General features: G+C 41.3%; 3 protein-coding genes across 7 annotated transcripts; 2 read left to right on the top strand and 1 right to left on the bottom strand.

Moving 5' to 3' along the window:
* The first annotated feature begins 639 nt into the window (after nucleotides 1-639).
* On the top strand, nucleotides 640-14,907 carry ttc9c (tetratricopeptide repeat domain 9C). Of its 4 annotated transcripts, none has more exons than XM_068325773.1 (5): nucleotides 640-744; nucleotides 1,689-2,044; nucleotides 2,327-2,509; nucleotides 12,346-12,437; nucleotides 14,644-14,907. In XM_068325773.1, the coding sequence occupies exons 2-5, from the start codon at nucleotides 1,708-1,710 to the stop codon at nucleotides 14,773-14,775; spliced, it is 744 nt and encodes a 247-aa protein (XP_068181874.1). In that variant the 5' UTR covers nucleotides 640-744; nucleotides 1,689-1,707; the 3' UTR covers nucleotides 14,776-14,907. The 4 variants fall into 4 exon arrangements, with proteins under 4 accessions (XP_068181874.1, XP_068181877.1, XP_068181875.1 ...); XM_068325776.1 differs by lacking the exons at nucleotides 12,346-12,437; nucleotides 14,644-14,907 and adding exons at nucleotides 3,019-3,106; nucleotides 3,259-3,397; XM_068325774.1 differs by lacking the exons at nucleotides 12,346-12,437; nucleotides 14,644-14,907 and adding an exon at nucleotides 3,259-3,394.
* Nucleotides 4,975-16,012, bottom strand: si:ch211-168f7.5 (uncharacterized). Its single transcript, XM_068325772.1, has 4 exons — nucleotides 15,261-16,012; nucleotides 10,084-10,300; nucleotides 7,714-7,944; nucleotides 4,975-7,532 (listed from the first exon to the last, which is right to left on the bottom strand). Exons 1-4 carry the CDS (start codon nucleotides 15,522-15,524, stop codon nucleotides 4,996-4,998), a joined length of 3,249 nt encoding a protein of 1,082 aa, XP_068181873.1. The 5' UTR covers nucleotides 15,525-16,012; the 3' UTR covers nucleotides 4,975-4,995.
* On the top strand, nucleotides 14,876-20,668 carry map1lc3cl (microtubule-associated protein 1 light chain 3 gamma, like). Of its 2 annotated transcripts, XM_068325779.1 has the most exons (5): nucleotides 14,876-14,968; nucleotides 18,947-19,108; nucleotides 19,212-19,267; nucleotides 19,387-19,493; nucleotides 19,658-20,668. In XM_068325779.1, the coding sequence occupies exons 2-5, from the start codon at nucleotides 19,051-19,053 to the stop codon at nucleotides 19,845-19,847; spliced, it is 411 nt and encodes a 136-aa protein (XP_068181880.1). In that variant the 5' UTR covers nucleotides 14,876-14,968; nucleotides 18,947-19,050; the 3' UTR covers nucleotides 19,848-20,668. The 2 variants fall into 2 exon arrangements, with proteins under 2 accessions (XP_068181880.1, XP_068181879.1); XM_068325778.1 differs by lacking the exon at nucleotides 14,876-14,968 and having other exon boundaries at nucleotides 18,637-19,108.
* The last annotated feature ends 1,657 nt before the right edge of the window (nucleotides 20,669-22,325 follow it).

Raw genomic sequence — 22,325 nt, 5'->3', positions numbered from 1 at the left:
GACCACTCCTGGTAAGGTTTGCCACTGTTCCCAGTTTTGTGGATAATGGCTCTGACAATGGTTCACTGGAGCCCCACAGCCTTGGAAATGGCTCTGTAACCTTTTCCAGAAAGATAGATTTCAATCACTTTTTCTTTCATTTCTTCTTGAATTTCGTTGGATCGTGGCATGATGCGTTTGTTCTTGAGATTTTGGAGCCTACTTCACTTTGTCTAACAGATTCTATTTAAGTTATTTCTTAATTCAATAATGGTGGTGGCAATCAAGTTTGGGTGTTGTTTGTGAAACTGAAATCACCTGTTCCAAAAGTGTGGTTAGTCACAATTCCTTTGTGATTTAACAAGGGGAGCAATTCCTTTTTCACATAGGGTCTGATAGGTTTATATTGTTTTCCCCCCCTTGGTAAATAAAATAATCATTTAGGAACTACATTTTGTATTTCCATTTGAATGATCTACAAATTTTCACCGACTTCTTTACATTTGAAATATTATCATTTGCTTGTAGCTGGGTGGGAGGTTTCAATTTGGCCCCCAAATGTAGTGCACGACGGCCTCCATTAGATGGCGGTAATGCCGGACATTGGAGGACAGCGACCGTGAAATACCACAAAAGAAGAAGTCATAGAGAAGAAGAAGAAGAAGAAGAAGAAGAAGAAGAGGAAGCGGAAGAAGAAAAAGCTTCACCTGCAACTACGAGAACTTGAAATACCTGGTCGTTGTTTACCTTCTATTGGCTTTGAAGGTGAGCTGTTCGTTTGTAATTTCCCCCTGAATGTACCCCACAGTTAATGGTGACGTTAGGTGGACATCCTGATTCAAACAGTGCTCCAGTTTGTGAGCTGTTGACGTCAACATGGTAACGTAGCGTTCATGTTGTCATGAATGGTTCATCTTATGAGTGAGTCGTGTCGTCCACGGAGGGAGTCGTCCACGTATTAGAACATCCATAAATACCACTTAATTCACCGGTGATGAAACTAAGGTGCTGAGAATGGGTGGCTATGAGCATATCTTGAGTTACTTCACCCCTTGAGCTGTAACATTGTTGATGACGACAGCATAAACACAGAACCAAAATATACTAAATGATTTTTAACTGCTGAGAAAAACCTGTGATGCAGACTTGCTAAAAAAAAAAAAAAAAGATTTAGGTGATCAAGAGAGGGAACATGGACAGAAATATAATATTGAGACTTTATCTGATGATGGAACTTAATTTTGCCCTACTCCTTTTATCTATAATGTTTATTATCTGTACTAGGCGGATAAACAGTGACAGATGCATAATGTCAGTGATGCATATGGAATGCTCACTTTGTGGCATTACTATGGTTAAAAATGAACTGGTTATTGGTTGTATGATTCGCCCATGTCCAGACCTTATTGCTGTTGCTTCTGTGAAGCGAAGTCTATTGCAAAATTGGTATATTACACCTACACATCTACTACTATACACCAGTTACAGTTCAACCATGATGAATTTCCTGTGTTCTGTATATGATCTGGATATGGTCATAATTTTGAATAGCGAGTTGGAATTATGAGTTAAACCAGCATGTCATGTCACAATAGAGTACACAGAAATTTGCACGTTTTAATATGCTGCTGTGTAATGGTGTTTGTATTGCTCTCCAGCAGCTTCCTGGCTGATTATTTTAGTTACCCTGAATGTTTTCATCTTAACAGCTCCAGCTCCACAGGAGAAATGGAGGCTGGGGGAGGAGAGGTGAGTCTGGATGTGCCAGGGAAAGCTGCAGCGCCAGAATCAAGCTTTCCTGGAGGCAGACAGACTTCAAAAAAGTCAGTCTGGGCTTTGCTGGAAGAAGCATCCAGAATGAAAACAGAAGGGAACGCTTTCTACAGAGAGAAGAACATTCGCTCAGCTATCGGCCATTATCATCGTGCTCTGCTGGTCCTCAGAGGTCTTGACTCTGAGGTGATTATGTCACTGAAAGGATTTCAACCTGAGCCGTCTTCGCTCACACCTGAACAGGAGGCTGCGCTGCGAAGCACTCAAGTGGACTGCTACAACAACTTAGCTGGTAGATTTTTTTTTAAAAACTGAACTTCTAAAGAGAGATGAAAATAGTATAACATTTGACTAAAATTGAAGTTCAATTTAATCTATTGAACTGCTATTCTAAAATTTAACGAGTCTGTAGCATTCAGTGCAGCTGTGCATATACAAATGTACTTGTTGCCCGACTTACAAACACAATACATTCCGACAGGCTGTTGGTAATCTGAGTTGTTCATACATCATTATATTTGTAGTTCCCCTTTCTACTGGAACCCCCACCAAGCATGTGCTCTTTTTATTTCAGCCTGTTTGCTACAGAAACCGAGTGTTGACTATGCACGTGTGCTGGATTATAGCCTGCGGGTACTGCAGCGGAGACCCAGAGACGTCAAAGCACTGTATAGAGCAGGAGTTGCCACTTTGGAGATAGGAGATGCACAGACTGCTAAACAGTATCTCACACAGGCCTGCATCGAGCACCCAAATGGTAAGATAATAGTCTTTTAATAGCTTAATCATATGGATAATCATCTGTTTATGTGTTTAAATTGCCCAGTTCGGTTTTATGTGTCGTCTACACTGCCCACTGCGCTGTTGTACGCTTGAAGTGTTCTGGCAGCAAAGCACAGTACAAAGCTAAAGTTATTGTATAACTTACTGAGAGGGAAAATAATCTGAATCACAGCAAACAATATAAGGTGCAAGTAAAGCTGGAGTCTATATGTGGCATAGATAGTTTGTTGTATGGGCTAGATTAGGAGCATTTACTTCTCAAGGGCTTTGCTTCATACAAAAATCTAAAGTATATAGTAAAGTCTTATTTGTGGGACTATCAAAACCATCCTGTTTTATATTTGGTAACACAGTATAGATGTAAAACATAAAAAATGGTTTGATTAATTTAAAATAATCACACATTTATTCATTATTTATGCCTTTATAAAATAGAAGTCCATACTCCTCTTTTGTAAAATAGAAGTCCATACTCCTCTCTAGGTGGTGAGAGCAGCATCTACTTACCAGAACGTCAGTGGTGTTTCTTTGCATAACGACATGTAGAATCTCCCCTCTGGAATCACTCAATGTACGTATGGATGTAAAGTGTCTGTCTTAGTCTAAGCCAGTTGTTGAAATGTATGTAACAAGGTTTACTTTACATGAAGTGCATTAAAGGTATTTACTGTAAAGGTTTAATTTGCCTTTCTAAATCAGAACTACTCTATTTTTCTGTCACAGATGTCAGTGTGAAAAAGCACCTGCAGAAAGCACAGGAAAAGCTAAATCAGGAGTTGCAAAAAGAGAAGGCCATGTACCGAGGCATGTTTTCAGCCTGAACTGCATCACCGGAGAATGAATTCATGGAAACGACAGAACTGCTGAGGGGTTTTGCCAGCTCAACCTACAAATTAAAGCCTTATCATGAGAGAGACTTTTCAGTCGTAACTGATGACAAGTCAAAGTCAGAATGTCTGTGTAGGGTCTGAGGTAAATCAAGAAGAGCACTTCTCAAATTCAAAATGTTCATGTTTATAAAATTATTTAATTTTTTAATGTGGTGGGTTTGGGAAAGTAAAATGTGTATCTCATACAGAGGATTGTAATATGGTCAGTTAGAAAGTAAAGCTGTTGCTGCTGAAAATAGGAGCGGACAGGAAACTTAGTTTCCTAGCAACACAATAGATGAAGTTACTTTTTGGCTTCAAAACTAAAGAGAATGGATACTTCACCAAATGTCTCTGAAAGCTCAGGTGACACTTTTCAAGCACTACACGATTATTGATATCACTTTCTCATCATGATGGCAGTTGTCTGGACAGTTTCCTGTGTCATTATTTATTATGTAAAATATGTTTTATAAATACTGTCCAAACTGAGTTGTCTTCAAAATTCTTTTGTGATTGTATTCAAAAGGTTGCATGTCAGCCACATCACAGGTTTTGTTGTTAAATTTCTTTTATTAATCTTAAGCCACGAGAAGCAACATTTTGTCTCAATTCACCATTATTTTTTTTTTTTATTTGAGAAACCTGAGCACAATATCAAGTTAAAGAGTATTTGCTTGGTTTTGGTCATTATCTGGCCTTTATGATTGTACTTCAGAGGCAATCTTGCCCGTTAACAAAGAGAAATATCACATTCTCATAAAAACTATGATCACTGAACATCACAGAGCAGCATGCAGAGAGGGAGTGTATACATATACATTCATAATGGTTACAGGACAACTCAACCAATATGCAATGAAGTGGCTCACAGCTTAATAAATTTAATTCGATATCTCTGCACTATTTTTTGGCAACAAAATGACTCCAGTATTTTATTCTTGCCAAGTTATGAAATCCTTTGAAACAGCATTCACAGCATGTTAAGTCCCATTGAAACGCAGATTAATGGATGTTTGAAAGGGTTGTAGTTGTTCACAGCAAAGAAAAGTATTTATCCCGAAATGAAAATTGTTCCAAATGCTAACAATTCTACACTGATCACATGACAGTGGACACTGGTTTTCTAGAGTCGTCTATTTATACATGATCTGGGAGGAAGGTCTTCATCTGAGGAGAAGGTCTTCTGCCCTCAGTACACATGTTAAGGAACAAAGTATTCTGATTATGCTGCGCATACTGTTTGGTATGGATGTTTAAAAAATTCTGCTTTTTGGGTGGGGGTGGGGGGGCAGATGCAAAAAAAAAGTTGTAATGTCATTAAAAGTTTCTAAAAACATTTCTAGAATGAAAAACAAAAAATAATTAGTAGTTTTCAAAAGCCTGAGAGTAACTTCAGTCAAACTGGTAGTGGATAAATGGACTGGCAGACCAGTGGCCATTATTATAAAACCATTTAGTCTGTTCATTTAATCATAATTTTGTAAAGCTTGCAATTTCAAACCCCTTTAATATGAAATATACCAATCCTGTTCTTATTATAATATTTGGAATATGAATTCACTGTTAATATTCATTTGATGTACAAGAGTCACTTCTTGGATGGCTTCCGTTTAAGGCTCAGGGACCTCATGGAGCCGAACACTCTCCTTCCCAAGTCCCTTAGGGATAGAGATCTCTGAAGGGGCATCCGTGGTGGAGGGGATGGAGAAAAGGATGAGGAGGACAGAGGAGAAAGGGAATGGCAGCTGCCTTCAAGGCTCTGAGAACATGAGAGGTTAAAGAGACTAGCAGTGGAGGACAGCTGTTTGTCTTCCTTCTTTGTGCTCAGCAGCCTGACACCTTCATCTTTGTTAATGTACATGTCGCCTTGCCCCACATCTAATGAGGAGACCCAGTGTGTACGCTTTGCAGGCTCCCTGCTGTGGTTATGAGGCACCAGCAAGCCTTGGGACTCACTTCTAAACAAGGCTCTCCTGGAAATCCTGAGGCTGGTGCTCCGTCTCTCTCCCTCCTCCTTGCCCCTTTTCTTTGAAAACATTGGTGAGTCTACTTTTGGCCTCTTGTCATTGCTGCTGGATGAAGCTTTCAACCTTCGATGGTCCTTCTTCCAACTTCCAATGTTGTTCCCCCTCCAACTGTGGCCATACTGGACTTTGCCAATGTCTTCCCTTTCACTTTCTGACTCTTTGCTCCAAAGATGTTCCTCAAAGCCCCTCCAGAGTTTGTTGATTTTCTTGGGTGTCTGGGTTGTTGATTTCTCGTGCTCCTCATCCCAAATGGAGCTATAGTCTTCTTTCTTAGCATAGCTACTTACAGTGGCTGCCCTAATCAACTTGTGGGAGGTATGCTTCCCTCTATAAAGCCCCTCACCCTCTACCCTTTTCCACCCACCACTTTGTCCCTTACTCATCCGAAGTGAACCACCCCTTGGTTGAATACCACAATCTAAAGGAGAGTTTCTTGTGTTACTGCATGGCATTGAGCATTGGAAGGGTGCATCCCGTCGGAAAACAGAAAGTGGGGTGTCACCCACAGAAGACGGCTGGAGAGGACGGGGAGGAGACCGGCCCCTGGAGATGGGATGGTAGGCAGGGGAGGACGCTGTGGAAGAGGGAGGGTTTGATGGAGACGAGATCTGCTGATAGTGGCAGTGTGAGGAGTAATGCGGGGAAGGAATATGGATGGACTGAAAAGGGTGTATGGGACTGCTAGAGTGTGAGTGAGGTGGGGTGAGGCTAGACTGAGACTTTGGAGAATGGGTGACACTGAGAGACAGCTGGATTGGTCGCTGGGGATTTGATTCAGTCAGTTTAGTGTAGTCATGTGACCGATCAGTCTGGGCTATCATGTGGGTTTTACCGTGGCTCCTTACCTCACCTGTAGAGTCATTTTTAAAGCAGTCAATATCCAGTTCCACACCTTGTTCCATTAGCCCAACAACAACAGCCCTAGAGAGGCCAGAAAGGCGAGAGATCTCCCCAACCATGGGGGAGTCTTCGCTTATTTTTGGACTTAAGTTGGTCTCTTTAATCAATTCACTGCTCTGAGCGTCAGGAGCTGATCCAAAATTAGTACCAACTGCTGACTGTCCAATCTCAGGTGAAGCACAACTGCTCCAGTCCAATGAGCGACTGAAGGTAGATGACCCAAATCCACAACTGGATCCTGACCCTGAAGTGACCTCCAGTGAACTGCGATGACTCAGGTTACTTGGACATGTTGAAATGCGAGGACGTGTTCTCAGTGCTGGAGTGGATGTGGCAGAGGACAGCGATGTTGCAGAAGCCGTAGAAATCGCAGCAGCAGATTCACTCCTCAAGGCTCCACAACTGCCATTTTTGGGATTTTCCACCAGTCCCTGGCTAGAATGTAACCCGGGAGTCAGTTTCAAATTAAGGTTGAGATGCAGGTTTATGTTTACGTCCTCTCCAGTTGCTGAAGGAAGGTTACCTAGATTAATGGAATTCCTAGTAACTTTTTTACCGGTAGAACTGAGGCTGACTCTGGCAGAATTTCCCATCAGTGACTTAGAAGGAGTGACACTGAGTGTACTGCGGTTCTCAAAGGCAGAAAGTGACTGGGTGGAACCATGACTTTTGCCTGGAGTACAAAGGCCTCTATGTGTGATTGTAGAAAGACCTCTTTGTGTGATTGGACCAGGTGTGGCACCTAAGGTGAGATCAGAAGTGGAGGAGGTTACTCGACTGTGATATTGCCTAGCCAGTCGAGAAATGTACTGTTCCAGCTGGGTGAAGGAAGCCATGACAGGAGCCTGGGGAGACTGGAAAGGCAGAATTTGTTCAGCACTGGCCTCTTGCATTTCATCTTGCTTGGGTCCTTCAGGATTCAGAGAGCCCGATTGCTCTTGGCTCTGCAAAGTGAAGAGGGGGCTCTGCAGAGCGACGGCATGCAGTGGACTGGGATAAGAGTACACTTCTTTTGTCCGACGGGACATCAGGTCTGTGCAGTAGCGAGGGTCCAGCTGGGGCTTTTGACCAAGAGCGTAGGTAGAAGAAGAAGACGTGGGGTCAAGAAGCGGGAGGAGAGAAGAAATCAGGGAGTCACTGAGTCTCAGCTTCCTGTCTGACAGAAAGCTGAGACCTGCAGATTCAGGGTCACTTTGGACTGCAAAAATGAGAGAATGAGTTTCAGACAAAATTTTTGGATGAATAAATATTGTCTGCAGATTGTAGACAGATTGCTATTTTGAACCATTGCCTGTTGATCTTTTCAAGCAAGCTTTAGCTGACTGCTGTGAATTCCTCTTTACATGGATGGATTTAAATGACATGTAAATCCAGCTCACCTGACACTGGTGTTCCTTCTGGTTCGCTGACTTCCTGTTTCCTCGGCAGTATAGCCTGTGGCTGCAGCACTGCACCTTCTGACCACAGGATGTCATTGTTGTCAACAGACGGAGGAACCTGCTCCCACAGCTTTGAGGGTCTGGCTGCTGGAGCCGATCCTCCCTGAGTCGCATCGCTGGACACGGAGTAGCTGGAATCTGAGAGTGAGCTCCCACTCACAGAATAGAAACCTTGGCAAAAAAATGAAGAACTCAGTACACAGTAATTAGTAGGTAACATTATTTTACATTACTCATGGTGCTGATAGCATAAATCAGAAAATAAGGCTGCCTGAAGTCAATTGAGATAATAATTACACACTGTTTCAAGTGTAAACTTTTTTTTTACTCTACTTGTGTTGGGATGTAATTGTTGGTTTTCTTTTTATATGTTTTTGGACAAATGTCACTACTTACTACTGGTGATGAAAACATTCAATAATTTTATAGACATGGATGTCAACAGTGCTGCCCCTTTGTGCTGTATGTATCCCATGTACTCTTTCTCTGGTGGGCGTTTCCTGATCAAGCAAATAATTTCTTTATTCTAAAATGCAGGTATTACAGTAATGAAATAAGATGATTGCACTGTAGCATAAAAACAACAGTTGCAACAAAAACATTTTTCAAATCTTTTTTGAAGATTTAAGAGTTAAATTGAATAAAATGCAAAGCTATGGATTCCAAATGTAAAATTCTGAAGTACTGCCTTTAAAATATTTTTGATTTGAGAGTAACTGTTTTTTTTGTTTGTTTGTTTGTTTGTTTTTTATATACAGTGGTACCTCTACTTATGAAATTAATTGGTACTAGACGAAATTACTTAGGTAGAAAATTACGTAAGTAGAATGCCCTAATCCGTTCCAAGCCCCCCAAAATTCCGACATAAATGTTTTATAAAGCATAAAAATGCATCAAAACATGTAACAAATACATGTTATGATTAGATTATTGCACAATAAATGAGAGTTGTGCATAACGTAAAGAAAAAAGAATAGAGTAAAGAATAAAAATGAGTCATAGTCATTTACTTTTTAACTGCTGTCCTCATTGTTTTTTGCCCTCTTTGGTTCATGCACTCTGGCCTCACCATGCTGAACAACAGAGTGAATTCCAGTCCTCCTTTTGAACTTCTCCAACCACCAATGCAATGCCTTAAACTCCTTAAACTTGCTTTTGTTTTAATAACATGGCGATTGTAGATGCATTACGGCCATATTCTTTGGCGAGATCAACCAAATGCATCCCATTTTCATTTTATTTCTTGCTTTGTTTGTACGGACAAAAAAACTTTTCTCCGTCTTTTCTTTTCCCCTTTTCTCCATCACTTTCTTGGGGTCCATAGTGAATACTCAAAAAGTTAATACAGTATATTTGCACAAAACTATCAGACTACCTCACGGGTCGAGAGCCGAATGACGTGGACACTGCATAAACACCGATCTAGCTCCACACAGAGGTCCCTCTTAGCCAATGGGATGCCAGGAAGATACTAAGTAATATCCAATGGCAGAGCAGCTATGAGAATGGTGCGTTCAGGAAACTGTGGGAGCTGCGAGTATCAGCCAATACTGTATTTTTACCTTACGTAAGTCAAAATTTCTTTCATAACTAGAGGCAATATTTTCCTGAGAAATTTCATAAGTAGAAAATTTCGTAAGTAGAGACAATCGTAAGAAGTACCACTGTACTATTGTGATCCCCGAAGGGATATTAAGACAGCACACTCTAGTATTTTGTCAAACAAACTCATGCATATATGTATCTGCTAGTACAGTATGTACAGGCCCCTGTAATACACACAAACACACACAAGGGGGCCTGTAAGCATGCAGGGGGAGGTAGAGTGATGGGCAGCTCCTTCTTTGGTGCGTCCCAAATGAGCAACTTGTAAAAGGGGACGGTGCCTTGCTCCAAGGTGCCTTGGCAGTGCTCTGGAGGTGAACTGACACCTCCCACTGTCACGCTCCGAGTGGATGGGTGGGAGTGGGAATTGAACCGCTAATCTTGGGAGCACTGGACAACTGGCTCCACTGCCCGCTCTACCACTGAGCTAAGAAAACATTTTCATGAATAGGGCAGTCTGACAGGAATGTAGACAAAAACTAATTTATGAGGGATGATAAGAGTTTGGCAATAAGGGCCAAAAGTTGAGAACGTGAGTAAGAAAGAGTCACAAAGTGCAAGTAAACAAAGTAAAAAGACTACAGTTAATGGTTAATAGGATTTCTATTACAAAAGGTGACCTGCAGTGATAGAAGGTTTCAACTGTTTGTTGTCATTGTTCAGGTCTGTGCTATGAACACTGAACACTTTCAGGTGTGTGTTTACCTGAACTAGGTCTGGAATCACTTTCCAGATTGACCATACCACTGGAGTCTGGTGTCGGGGAAGAGACCAGGTCTGAGGGAGCGTCCCAGGACAGAGTAGACCAGCGTGAGTTACTTCCTCTGCCAGAGGAGTGGCTTGCCCCTTCCACTTGTGTAGCGCTACAGTCATCCGGGCTGCTCTGACAAGGCAAGACCAACATGAAAGAGGGAGATGGAGCCTAGAAACGAACATATGATGGGTTTAATCTGAGCGATTTGGACAAAATCATAGATAGCACATAGATAGCCAGATATCTGTGACTATATGCATATACATAACATTCAGAATTAGTTATTTATCTACTATAAAATACCAAATCAAAAGTTGGACTTGGTGACATGGATGAGCTCATTATGGTATACTATTATTATGTAATAATAAATCTGTCAAATCTATGCATGTAAAATATTTAAATTCTGTTAAACACCTTACAAACTCTGTCAAACATGAAAAATCTTCAATTATTTACAAATTTGATAATGAATGTTGAAGCTGCTGAATAAGCCAATGTTCACACACACATGTATCTCCATTTTATTGATGGGTATGTCATGTATGGTGCACAACTACCATCCTTAACTTATAAAAATAGCAAATTGATGTCCTGCATCTGCACAGTGGTTAATGAATAGTGACGTACCACTTAAATCTAAATATTATATCTAGTTGCTCAAACTTTATACAATACAGTACTTGTGTGAATGTTTATGGTTGTTTCATTCCTCTACTGACAGCAAAACGGTCTTAAACAACAGTAAATGTCTTTTTGAAGAAACTTGGGCTTGTACATTCATGATATGCCTGACCAAAAACACACTCTTGACAGCACATCGCTTACCAGAAGCGTCAGCAGTGTGATCCACACATAACAGCAACAAGAGCCCCTACCCAATAAGGTTAGCAAAGTGTCTCCATTTCCGAGATTAGTAAGGGCTTGGTCAAGTAAATCCCCCTCCTCTAATTATCCCCCCAATCCCCTACCCATCCCTCCAGGACAGCACCCAAGAGGAGCCTCTGCATTAGCTGGATTGAGGCTAGACAACAGAAGCACTGTGAGTGGCACTGATCAATCCCCTTGTTAGTGGACAAACAATGCAGGTAGTGAGTCATCGCTGGGACCACTGTGGATGGGTGGGGTGAGGGGTGCAGAATATAATGGGAGAAGACAGATGACGTAACAAAGAGAAACTGGAAGGGAAGGGGGAGGAAAGAAGAAAAGGAGGGGAAGAAAGAGAAGTGGGCAAGAGTGTGACCTGTCCTACAGGCTCATCTCCCCCCTTTTCTTTGGTGAGGTCAGGAGCTCAGACTTTAAGACTCACTCTTGTCTTGTTTTTTCTCTCCCAGTGAAACTTAACTGTGAGTCAGTGACTAAATAATAAAAAGTGATTGAGAGGGATGAAAAAAGAGCCTGACAAATAAGAGGGTGAGTCACTGAGTAAGTGAAGGCAATAGAGGGAGGGTGCAAGTGGTTGCCCGGTGAGAGAGAAGGGCATCTTGAAGGACCCCCCCCCCAAAAAAAAAACTCCCCCGCCCCACTCTTCTATAATATCCTGCGAGCCTGTCGCCTCATGCTCACCATAGCTACAGCTGCTCGCTCTCCAGCTCTCACTTCCCTCCCCTCCCACACAGAACCACAGCAAAACACCAAACCCATCTCCAACATATACACCCCAGCCCTACTGTATATACATCTCACATATGTTCTGTTGTGTGCAAAACCCCCACCACTTCAGCAGCACTCCTGTTCCATATCATCATTTTCCCATTCCCTTCTCTAATTCTGTTATCTTCCTCTTCTTACACGAGCCTGGAGTCTTGCGTATCAAAAACATAATGCAGTACACATTACAAGATATAATGTTACAGAGGCCAGTGCATGATCGAATCATAGCAGGCTGACAGGCATGTGGGTGGGGGTCTGCCCAGAGCTCTGTAATATGATATTTCTTCATGAGAAGAAGCAGCCCTTCTACAACAATATGAACACCATATGTAGGTTGATTAGATGATAATGCTAGAGTGATCACAGCTACACAAGTAGCACACCACATGTTAAATAACTGAATTATGTCTCTCTGTCATGTCAAAGTGGAATCATTGTGTAAAAGCATGTAAGATGGAGCGAGAGCTTGTTTACTCCACACCACCGGTATTTAGTCATTATTAATGTGAAATGAAATCTAATGACAGTGTAAAAATTTACGTGAAACTTTCACCACACAGAAACGGTGTCAAGACTTCTTTTGTTTTGTGAGCCTGATGGGATCCTGAGGCCAAGAACCAGAGACAAAAGCTGTCTCACTCCACAAGTCAAGGTAATGGTTACCCATGTAAGACGATGCTCTCCCATGCTAAACCTAATTTCAAGACACGATCCCATCATTAAGAGAGCACATATAGAGTAGATAGCATAAACTTGGACTTAGGATGCAACTAGCAATTTCTTATCATCAGTTCACCTGCTTGGTATTCTATAGATTTATTGATTAGACATTTGTACATTGGTTTTTCTGTAAAACGAATCAAATGCAACCAAATTCTTTGTTTTGTCCAACCAGCAGCCCTGAAATCCAAAGATAAAGCCAGAAAGCCACATTTAAGAGCCTTAACCCGATATCTTGTTGGCATTTTGATGCTTGATAACATTTCAGTTATCAGAATAGTTGCTAAATTTGGGAATTGCTACAGATCTTTTGTATGTGTACAGTGAAGTAAGCTCTGGTGAACTTTTTTGTTTTCACATTTTGCCTTTTATGGCCTTTGTTCACCAGGGAAAGTTTTTTGTTTTGTTTTGGGGTTTTTTACAGTAAATGGGGTGGAACATTTATGCAATGGGTAGCGCTACTGCCTCATGGCAAGAAGGCTCTGTGTTCAATTCCTTTCTGTGAGGAGTTTATATGTTACCCCCCACATCTACGTGGTTGTCTGGCTCCCTCCCACCTCCAAAATCATGCAGGTTAGGTGAACTGATCAGAACCAATCTGTCCGTAGGTGTGTGTGTGTGTGTATGTTTGTCTTATCTGGGTTGCACTCCCCCTTTCACCCAGCTGGGATAGGCTCCGGCAGACCCACAAGGCAGATAGGAAGCTGAAAACAATTTTCTTGTGGACGAGATGACTACTATCACCTCGTCCACAAGAAGATGATGGATGATAACAATGGTGATAATCTGGATGTTACTGTTACTGTTCTCAAGGGAAACACTAAAAATGTTGCCCACATAGGACCAATAGTTTTCTCCTTTTTTTAAAATTTAAATGCAAAATAATTCGCAAATAAAAACTAGTCCTACCTTCATGCCCAAACATCTATTATTATGTGATTGAAACATGTTTATGCAAGTTAAAAAACAATGTTGAAAAATGATGAATTCATTTGATTTTTTTGGAATGTGTGAACAAAGTTTGAAAGATTAAGAGTGAGTTCATCCTGTATTAATCCATCACAAATAATTTCATAATAACCCTGATGGCATAACATGGATATGAACTTCCGTGGTCTCACCGAATACCGTGTGAGTCATCTCTCCTCTAATCCTAAAATAATTATTTTTATAAGGAGATCACTGTATGTTGAGTTTCTTCAAATCAAACAATAATGCATTTTATAATAATAATAATAATAATAATAATAATAATAATAAAAGTATGAAATTTTTAGAATAAGTAACTTTTATGGTGTTTGCCTCTCCATCTACTCTCTTCGGCTGCTGTACAGTTACGAGCGCTTTTGCAGCAAGAACAATTTCTCTGTTCATGCAAATGTTGCAAGTGTGTTGGCGAAGGCCGGGCAGAGGGCAGAGTGCCAGCCTGAGCTCCCTTCAGAGGTGAGAATGAGCAATGTTCCCTAGCCTCTCCACAGAATATCGCAGCACCTCGGGGGGGAGAATACAGAGATGATGGTAGGTGGGTGGTGAGAACGCCAGCACATTGTGGAGCCACACGTCCTCGAGGCTGTATTTCTGTCCCTGCTCTGATAAAAACAGACTTCATTATACAGAGTTATTCATGATGTTTGGTAAAACTTATAAAGAAGGCAGAAATACTCCTCTGCACCAGTATTTTAAATATATTCAGTTTAAAAGTATAATTTAATGCTAGTTTTCAATGAATTCATTTACACATCCCTCGCAAAAGATTTGACATCCTGATGACATCATGGGTTAAGAATTTAGTTGTTGTTCAAGGACATGTTGCCTTCAGGCATCAGGATGGGTCGCCAGGGGCAGAAACAAAGGCATCCCACCAATTCACCTATATGTATTTGGTCAATGGGGGGGGGGCTATGGAACACGCAACATGCAACCCCCGAAGATCCGGATTCAAACCCAGAACCTTCCTGCTCTGCCCATTTTTCCATCCTTCCCTCCCATCTCACATTTCAGTACACATTCCTGACATTGGCAACACAAAAACACCTGTGTATTACTTTCAGTCAAAGGATGGGAAATTGTTACTTTATATGTGGGTGTGTTTGAAACACCTGAGATCACTAATCCTGACCTTCTGTCACATTCCACAGGAGCATTTGCATTTCACAAGAAAATATCCAATCTGCACTTTTATCTACAAAACGCATCCAATGCGACGGAGACGGAGTCAGCTTTCGCAGCGTGATCAGACACACTTGAATGCAACCTGGATGTCAATGTGACCCTTACAGCTGATGGGTTTACCGACCAGAGCCAAGGAATGCTGCAGTGTGTGGTGGTGTTCTAATACCTCCACCTGATACAGCTCCTGTGTCCCACCACATCTAGATTCTCCCCTCTCCCTTTGAGCCAGCCAGAAGCTTGTCCTGGTGCTTTGACCTCAATGACATTTGCCTCCATGCCACGGTCCAAGGCGTGAGCGCGCACACACACACACACACACACACACACACACACACACACACACACACACACGCATGCACAATGCTGATGTGTAAGATGATCCTGCTGCATGCTTGGATAGTCTCTGGCAGCATTGAATCAGCTGGGTGTTTGCGCCATGCTGCAGCCGTGCGCCACGGGGCAACAATAAAGCTACTGACTCGCGTGGGGAGGAGGGGGGGGGGGGAGTGGCGTGTCGGTGGATCACCATTACCCTGCATCCATTTTTAATAATCTTGTGCTGCAGTGATCAGACATGACTTACCTGTTGCCTGCGGGATGTCGCAGATCCATGCTCTGTATCCACTGCGACGCTCTCCGAGGTTCCACTCTCTCTGCCCCCCGCGGTCGCCTCCTCGGTTGCGTGGCGCACACGGTCGTCCAGCGCGGCGTCCACTACCTCCAGTTGTTTGCGCCTGAGGACCTCCAGCTCCAGAATCCCGGCGAGCGTCGCTTTGAGGCGTTCCATGATGCGGACGCGCTCGTTGCCGGACCAGAGAGAGTTCACGCAGCCTCGGCGGCTGGCCATTCTCGCCGCGGCGCACTGCCGACCACCACGCAGATCCCGTGAAGTGGATGAGAGGAATGAAGGGCTTAAAGTCCCGCTCCAGGCTGAGGGGTGTGCCTCCAGAGGAACGACAGCGGCATACCGACCGATTTAGTAGCGCATGAAGGGAAATAAAATGTTCAGCATCTCTAACGTGTCCTGCGTTCTACAGCTTCAATGACTGGCAGACGGAACAATAATAGAACACACGCAGAACCTTCAAAGAATCCACGTCAACAAACCATGTCGTGATTTGTTCCACGCTTCATTTCAGCTGACATCCTCCTCGTTCGGTATCATTCTGCCGCTCCTGAGTTACCATGGCGCCGCGCGAAGTACGCTGCGTCCCTCCGGACAATGCATCTCCAAGGCGGCGGGTGATCGCGTTAAACGTGGGAGCAGGCGGCAGGGACGAGGAGGAGGAGCCACAGCGCCAGGGCTGCATGCTGATTGGTCGAGGCAGCATTTCGAACGGTCGCGTGGGAAAGAACCTCGTCCTGTGAAAGACGTCAGAGGACGAACGCGGGGGGGGGGGGGGATAACGCGATGCTAGATAGTTGAGTCTTTATCTGGCTGTTTATTCTTTCCGATTATTTTTCTCAGTTTAATGTGGAAATCATATTTACTAAACAAATCAACACTTAGGACGTTACCAGCAAGAATAAATTATTATTATTATTATTATTATTATCACTATTATTATTATTATTATTATTATTATTATTATCACTATTATTATTATTACTATCATCATCATCATCATCATCATACAATATGGTTTACTATAGATACAGATGTTTATTTATTTAGTTCACCTTCTCTTTGTTACAGATTCCATGAAAAGCCAGCAGTGTATGCTAAATACTAACAAATAGGTTAAATTATTACATTGAACCCAAATCCAGATTCCAAAATGACGCGTGTCATCAATATGGCTGCTATGCTTGCGCAAGAGCAAATGGGGGGGAAAAAAAGAAATCACTGACCAGTCCCGTTGTCCTGATCCACTCAGTTTTCACAGCACTCTGTAAAACAGTTTAACACCTAAGAGACAGAAACCACAGATACCAGTTTTGCAGGAACGGGTGTTGAATTCGCCTTTTTTTCCACAGACTCCACTCCAGAAATGAATGACTCACATGCTCAACTCTCCCGAGTCTCAAGAAAATCTGTCAAGAGGTTTTTGTGTTGTTTTGCAACGAATGTGTAGTGGAAACATGAGCTCCTTTACCGATGAAACTAATAGTGATCCTCTTTAATACCGTTTAAATGTCCTTTTAGTTTATTTGTAATACATTCTCTTTACAAAAACAGATGAAGTGACTGTCAAGAGAATCACACAGTTAAAGCCCACACGCTGTAATAAGCATTCACCTTCATGTAATAATTCCATGGGAACTTCATTGTCATAATTCTGTGTAAATATAAAAACCACCTGTTGACTTTCATGTCGTCCAGGTCACTAATGTTTCTGAGTAATTCTGAGCCTGACATCATAACTTTTTCAGAAATTACGTCCTAAATAACCACTCCCTTCATAAACTGATCAAGTCCTACATAAAAGACACAGTGAAATCCACGGCTGGGGCAACAAGACCAGAATCATACCTTTGGCAGAGGCTCTTTTTTTTTTTTTAACACAAAGTATTGATGGCAGTTCCATTTTTGGTGACGCTCTTGTCATTTAGTTTCAGTTTTAATCCAGATACCGGTACCGGGTCACGACCCGGTGGTTGGGGACCGCGGGATTAGACCTGTACTAGACCTGAGCAATTTGAAACTACCGGCAGTATTGTAGTTGTTTATGAATGTCAAAAGTCCACCAATTTTAAAATTCTACTATTTGAACAATCTTTTATCAAAAGGACTATTGGTGCTGTAAAGGACTGATTTTGAGATGCAAATTCTGTGTATTTGGTACCGGTACGGTTTACGTTGTCAGAGAGAGACCATCGTTCAACCAGCAGAGGGGGATCTTCATCTGCAAGAAATCCAAATTCAGTTTCTTCAAACTACAATAGCTGTTTCCAAACTAGAACATGACTCACCTTCAGTTTTTCCATACCTGAGCTAAACTACATTTAATTAGCCGACTAATAGTGGACAAAACAACAGAGCAAAGAAGTATAAAGCTGTAACAAACAACAGCAAAAACAAAAGCCTCCAAAACCAACATGCTACCTTTCAAATAATAATAATAAACAGTAATTCTTTTGGCTCCTTTGGTCTGACTGTGTTTCTAAAATTAATCTTTATTTTTATTATTTCCTTGATAAATAATGGTACAAAATGTAATAAAAGTAAAAATTGAATTTTGTGGGTAGAACTGTTGAGTTTATGTCATATGACCTAAACTATCATGATATAATACTGTTATACACAATTTCCTCTGGGATTAATAAAGTATCTATCTATCTATCTATCTATCTATCTATCTATCTATCTATCTATCTATCTATCTATCTATCTATCTATCTATCTATCTATCTATCTATCTATCTATCTATCTATCTATCTATCTATCTATCTATCTATGACAATGGTACAGTTATATTTCATAGGTGGAATATGCAACATCAAAAGTATAAGAATAAATAAAAATAAAAGTGGAAATTTGTACAAACATAAAATCTTTGTCAGCTACTTTTATCTACTGCTGAAGATAATGTTTAGCGATCAAAAGCTAACAAAAGCATTTAAAGTCATGTCATACAACATGTGTCATATGAGGTGTATGACACATGGATGGCAGTCACTTTCTTTAAGTGGTCATGGTGCAGTTTGAACAATACAAGAACCCTGACATTGAAAGCGCTAAATGAAATTCAGCCATTGTGACGTCAAAATATGCTTTTCTTACTGAGACACGTCCAAATGTAAACAACAGCAATCAGATCAGAAAATCAAAATTTTAATTACATGTGCATCGGCAAATAAAACCTCTTTGTGATTTTAATTGTCAACCAGGACATGATCAACATGTCTAACACGACCAGATGACAGTCAAGACAGTAAGGTCTAAGGTCAAGTGTAAAAAAGCTTTTCATTTTGAGTCAGATTCAGAGGAGTGCAGTGTCATGATACAGCTGGCACCAGGTTTATTCAGCACCAGAGGAGAGGTCCTGGTTTAATCCGTGTTGTCATGTGTTGTTTTTGTTCTCCACACTGAGGGACATCCTCATTACACTCCTGTTTCCATGTTTGCACCTACTCCATTTAAATGTCTGTGTGACCGCGGCACCAATGTCACAAGCAGATGGGAGAATACTCTGTGAGATAGCCAGTATGTGTGAATGTGATTTGAATACACACACACACACATACACACACACACGCACACACACAGCAGGTCTTTCTGTCTTACATGTGAACTCCACCCAACTCCATCTCCTATATAACAGCAGCAGTTAGAGGAGCTCCTTGGGGTTTGCTGACTTACACCTGAAGGAACTTCGATCAGCCCCAGGATACACCTCCACGCCGGTGCAAACCACCCCAAGCAACAAACATGGCTCCTTTTGAAAAATCCACAGAAATGATGCCCTTCAAGCAGAGGAAATGCCTCGGTATGTCATTTGTTTATTTTTTTGGCTCATTGCTTGATTGCTATAGTTGCTGCATTCAGCTGCATTAACAAATTGACTTCACAATTTTTTTATGTTTTTTTAGAAACAAGAAAAGATGAAGTGTGCAGTATTCGGTCTAAATTTCCCAACAAATTACCAGTGAGTTGTTTTTCCATCCATCTTGTTATTTTCCAAAAATGATGCATTCGATTTCTAATGTTGTTTATAATACATGTGATGGGGATGGCAGCTGATCCCAGGTGTGTTTTTGTGTTTAGGTCATTGTTGAACGTTACATCCGTGAAAAGACTCTTCCTCTCTTGGACAAAACAAAGTTCCTGGTTCCCTTTGAACTCACATTAGGACAGTTCCTGTGCTTACTCAGGTAAATGATCTGTGTTTGTAGAATGTTAAATTTTATTAGACATTCCCAACTAGCTTGTTTTTGAATATTCTGCTTTTCCCTTCACTCCACTGTTTCCATCAAGCTATCAGATTAGCTATTGTATCAACCCCCTCAACCATCTCTCTTGCTTTTCTTTCTGTTAGGAATAAGATCGCCTTGGACTCCAACCAGACGCTGTTCCTCCTAGTGGCAGAGAAAAGCATGTCCTGCATGTCCTCCAGCATGGGGGAGATTTATTCCTGCCACAGGGATGCTGACGGGTTCCTGTACATCACGTATGCCTCACAAGAGATGTTCGGAACCCCTCAGTCGTCAACCAGCCCGGACTGCTGAGTCTAAGTCAGACCATATGAACTCAACCCTGAACCACTGGCAGTCACATCACACAACTGATTTGGGAAGACAGAGGACAGACTGAGCCAAGCCCAGATTTAGTTTATCATCCTACCTCATGAACTGGACTGTGTGACAAAGCAAATCACTTGATCCCCTCGTTTTCTTTCTCATCTCGAGAAAGATGTTTCTCGAGATTTGTTTCTTAGAGACTGTTTTATCAGCTTGATCAGCTGATTCAAGGTCTCTTCTCCAATTGGAGATACATTAGTGGTGGGTGAATTTAACAAATAGAAATAAACACAGAGATGGTTGAGAGTTCCCAAGTTTAGGAAACAATAAAGAAACAGATCCTGGGTGTTGTGACCATTCTCTGAACAAACCGCCAGTGGGTTGCTGGTATTCGGACTTCTTCTGAGCACTTATCTATTCTCTCTTCTTTGACTGACTGACTCCAAATCCTTGTCTTCCCTTTAAAAAATGTTACACTTAAGGAACTTGCTGAAAACCAATTTCAGTATAATGCTGCTCTGATTTGTTCTGCATCCAGTTGTTATCCCCATGAATAAATTTTTAACCTTTTCATTTGTTGGCTTTGTGTGCTCTATTGACAGAACATAACATTCATGTCAAAACAATGTGATTCATTATAAAGTATTTGTATTGCTATAGTTATTCCTACTACTTACGGTTTGAAAGAGAATACTTGCCTTCAAACTCCATCTTTATTTTTATGTCATAAATCCAGTTGATTTGGTTCATTGGATGCAGTTTGAACAGGTTCTGAATTTTGGCAAACCATCAAGTAACAGTTGAACATATTAAAGGGTCAAATAGCCAAGCTAAGAATTCCCTTTATGAACAACAGTGGAATGCTGATTACAAACCAATGAGAAGCAATTTTCCAGTGTACCCGTATCCTGCAGGGGCCTCATTCCTCACCTGCTTCTCAGAAGTGGCACTCCCTCCATATGATTGTGTTACATCAGGCCGACCTACTTAACAACTTGTGAGGGTCAGTGTGTCAGAGGTTTGGAGGAGCTATATATAGACATACAGGGACAAAAGTGACCCACAACACTGATGCAGGGGTTAGAGAGTCACAGGATTAACGGGAATCCACTTAAAAAAACAAAGAAACAGAAGCAGAAGTACATGGAAAAGCTGAAATGGGGATAGGAGGAAAATATGACACCCTGGCAGTGGAAGACAGGAAAAAGGAAACTGTGTACAGAACAGATATAATAGGGAAGAGAGCCAGCTATCCAAACACAAAAGTCTATTGAAACAACGGGAAATACAGTCATACCTCCTCTACTTAACAACGCTGTGGGCATTCCAGCAGCTCTCTGTCAAGATATTATCACACCAGAACAAGAGGAACCCTTGAATCTGCTGCATCATGAACAAGATCTGTTTCCACAGAAGAGGAGCGTCAGTTTGCAAGATTAAGTGCCTCTCATTATTTCCTCGTGACTTCTGCCGAAATAAGAATCTTGTGTAAAAGGAAAAAAATAATACTGATACTTGACTTTTCTTGGGGTTTTTTTGGTCATATTTCAGCTTGAAAATACATAACATAACTACAATTAATACACACTAGATAGGTATTTATTTCTTTACATATTCACAGCAAACAGTAGATGACCTCCATTTGTTTAAACGTATGGCGTTTGCAAGATGCTTCAGTTGGACATGATTTAACAATGTCTTTTGGTCATAAACTTTTTAAAAAATATTAGATTGTATTATGATTATTGGGAGTTTCTTCTCAGTTTTATGATTTTGATACTTTCTATCTTTTTAGAATTTAATTCTGCTGGACTTTATATTTCTTGATGTGATATGATAATTACATTTTTATTTATTGCAGGGCATATATCTGTTTGATCCTTAATTACTATCATTTAAGCCTGTCTCACGTTTTGCAACTCGTTCTCAGGGTTCATGGATCCCAGCCACTACAGCCAGATGACTCCAAAGGCCCTGTGGGGAAGAAAGGGTTACAAAAACCCAGTGATACCTTCATTTTTTTTGCAAACTGCAAAATACTAGGGAACATAAACGGGAGAGACTTCATTTTGAAGGACACGCCACTGAAAAAATTTAGCAAGAACTTTTCACAATGTTCCCGCTGAGCACCAGGCTTATACTGTAGCCGCAAGAGACTTGAGAAAGGAGACCTAATTAGAATCTGCATCATTCACACACAAAGTCAAGAGAATGCCTCAGACTCAAAGGTTGAATTTGTTGTATTAATGTGTCCTTTTTTAGTCATTCTTGGCCTTGCATGTTACCTGATTGCTTCTTGTTACAAGGTTCACGTGGGAAAACATGTAATTTCTCCAACATTCAGAGTAAATTCAGACAATCTGATGTTACTTAGTACAGGTTTACCAGGTGAACTTATGTCTTCTGAGATCCAAATATGACTAACATCTGCAGGTGACCTCTCACCCGGACCCTTGCAAATTAATT

The sequence above is a fragment of the Antennarius striatus genome, chromosome 10, assembly GCF_040054535.1.
Source record: "Antennarius striatus isolate MH-2024 chromosome 10, ASM4005453v1, whole genome shotgun sequence".
Taxonomy (NCBI): Eukaryota; Metazoa; Chordata; class Actinopteri; order Lophiiformes; family Antennariidae; genus Antennarius; species Antennarius striatus.
This window is presented reverse-complemented; position numbering and strand designations above follow the sequence as displayed.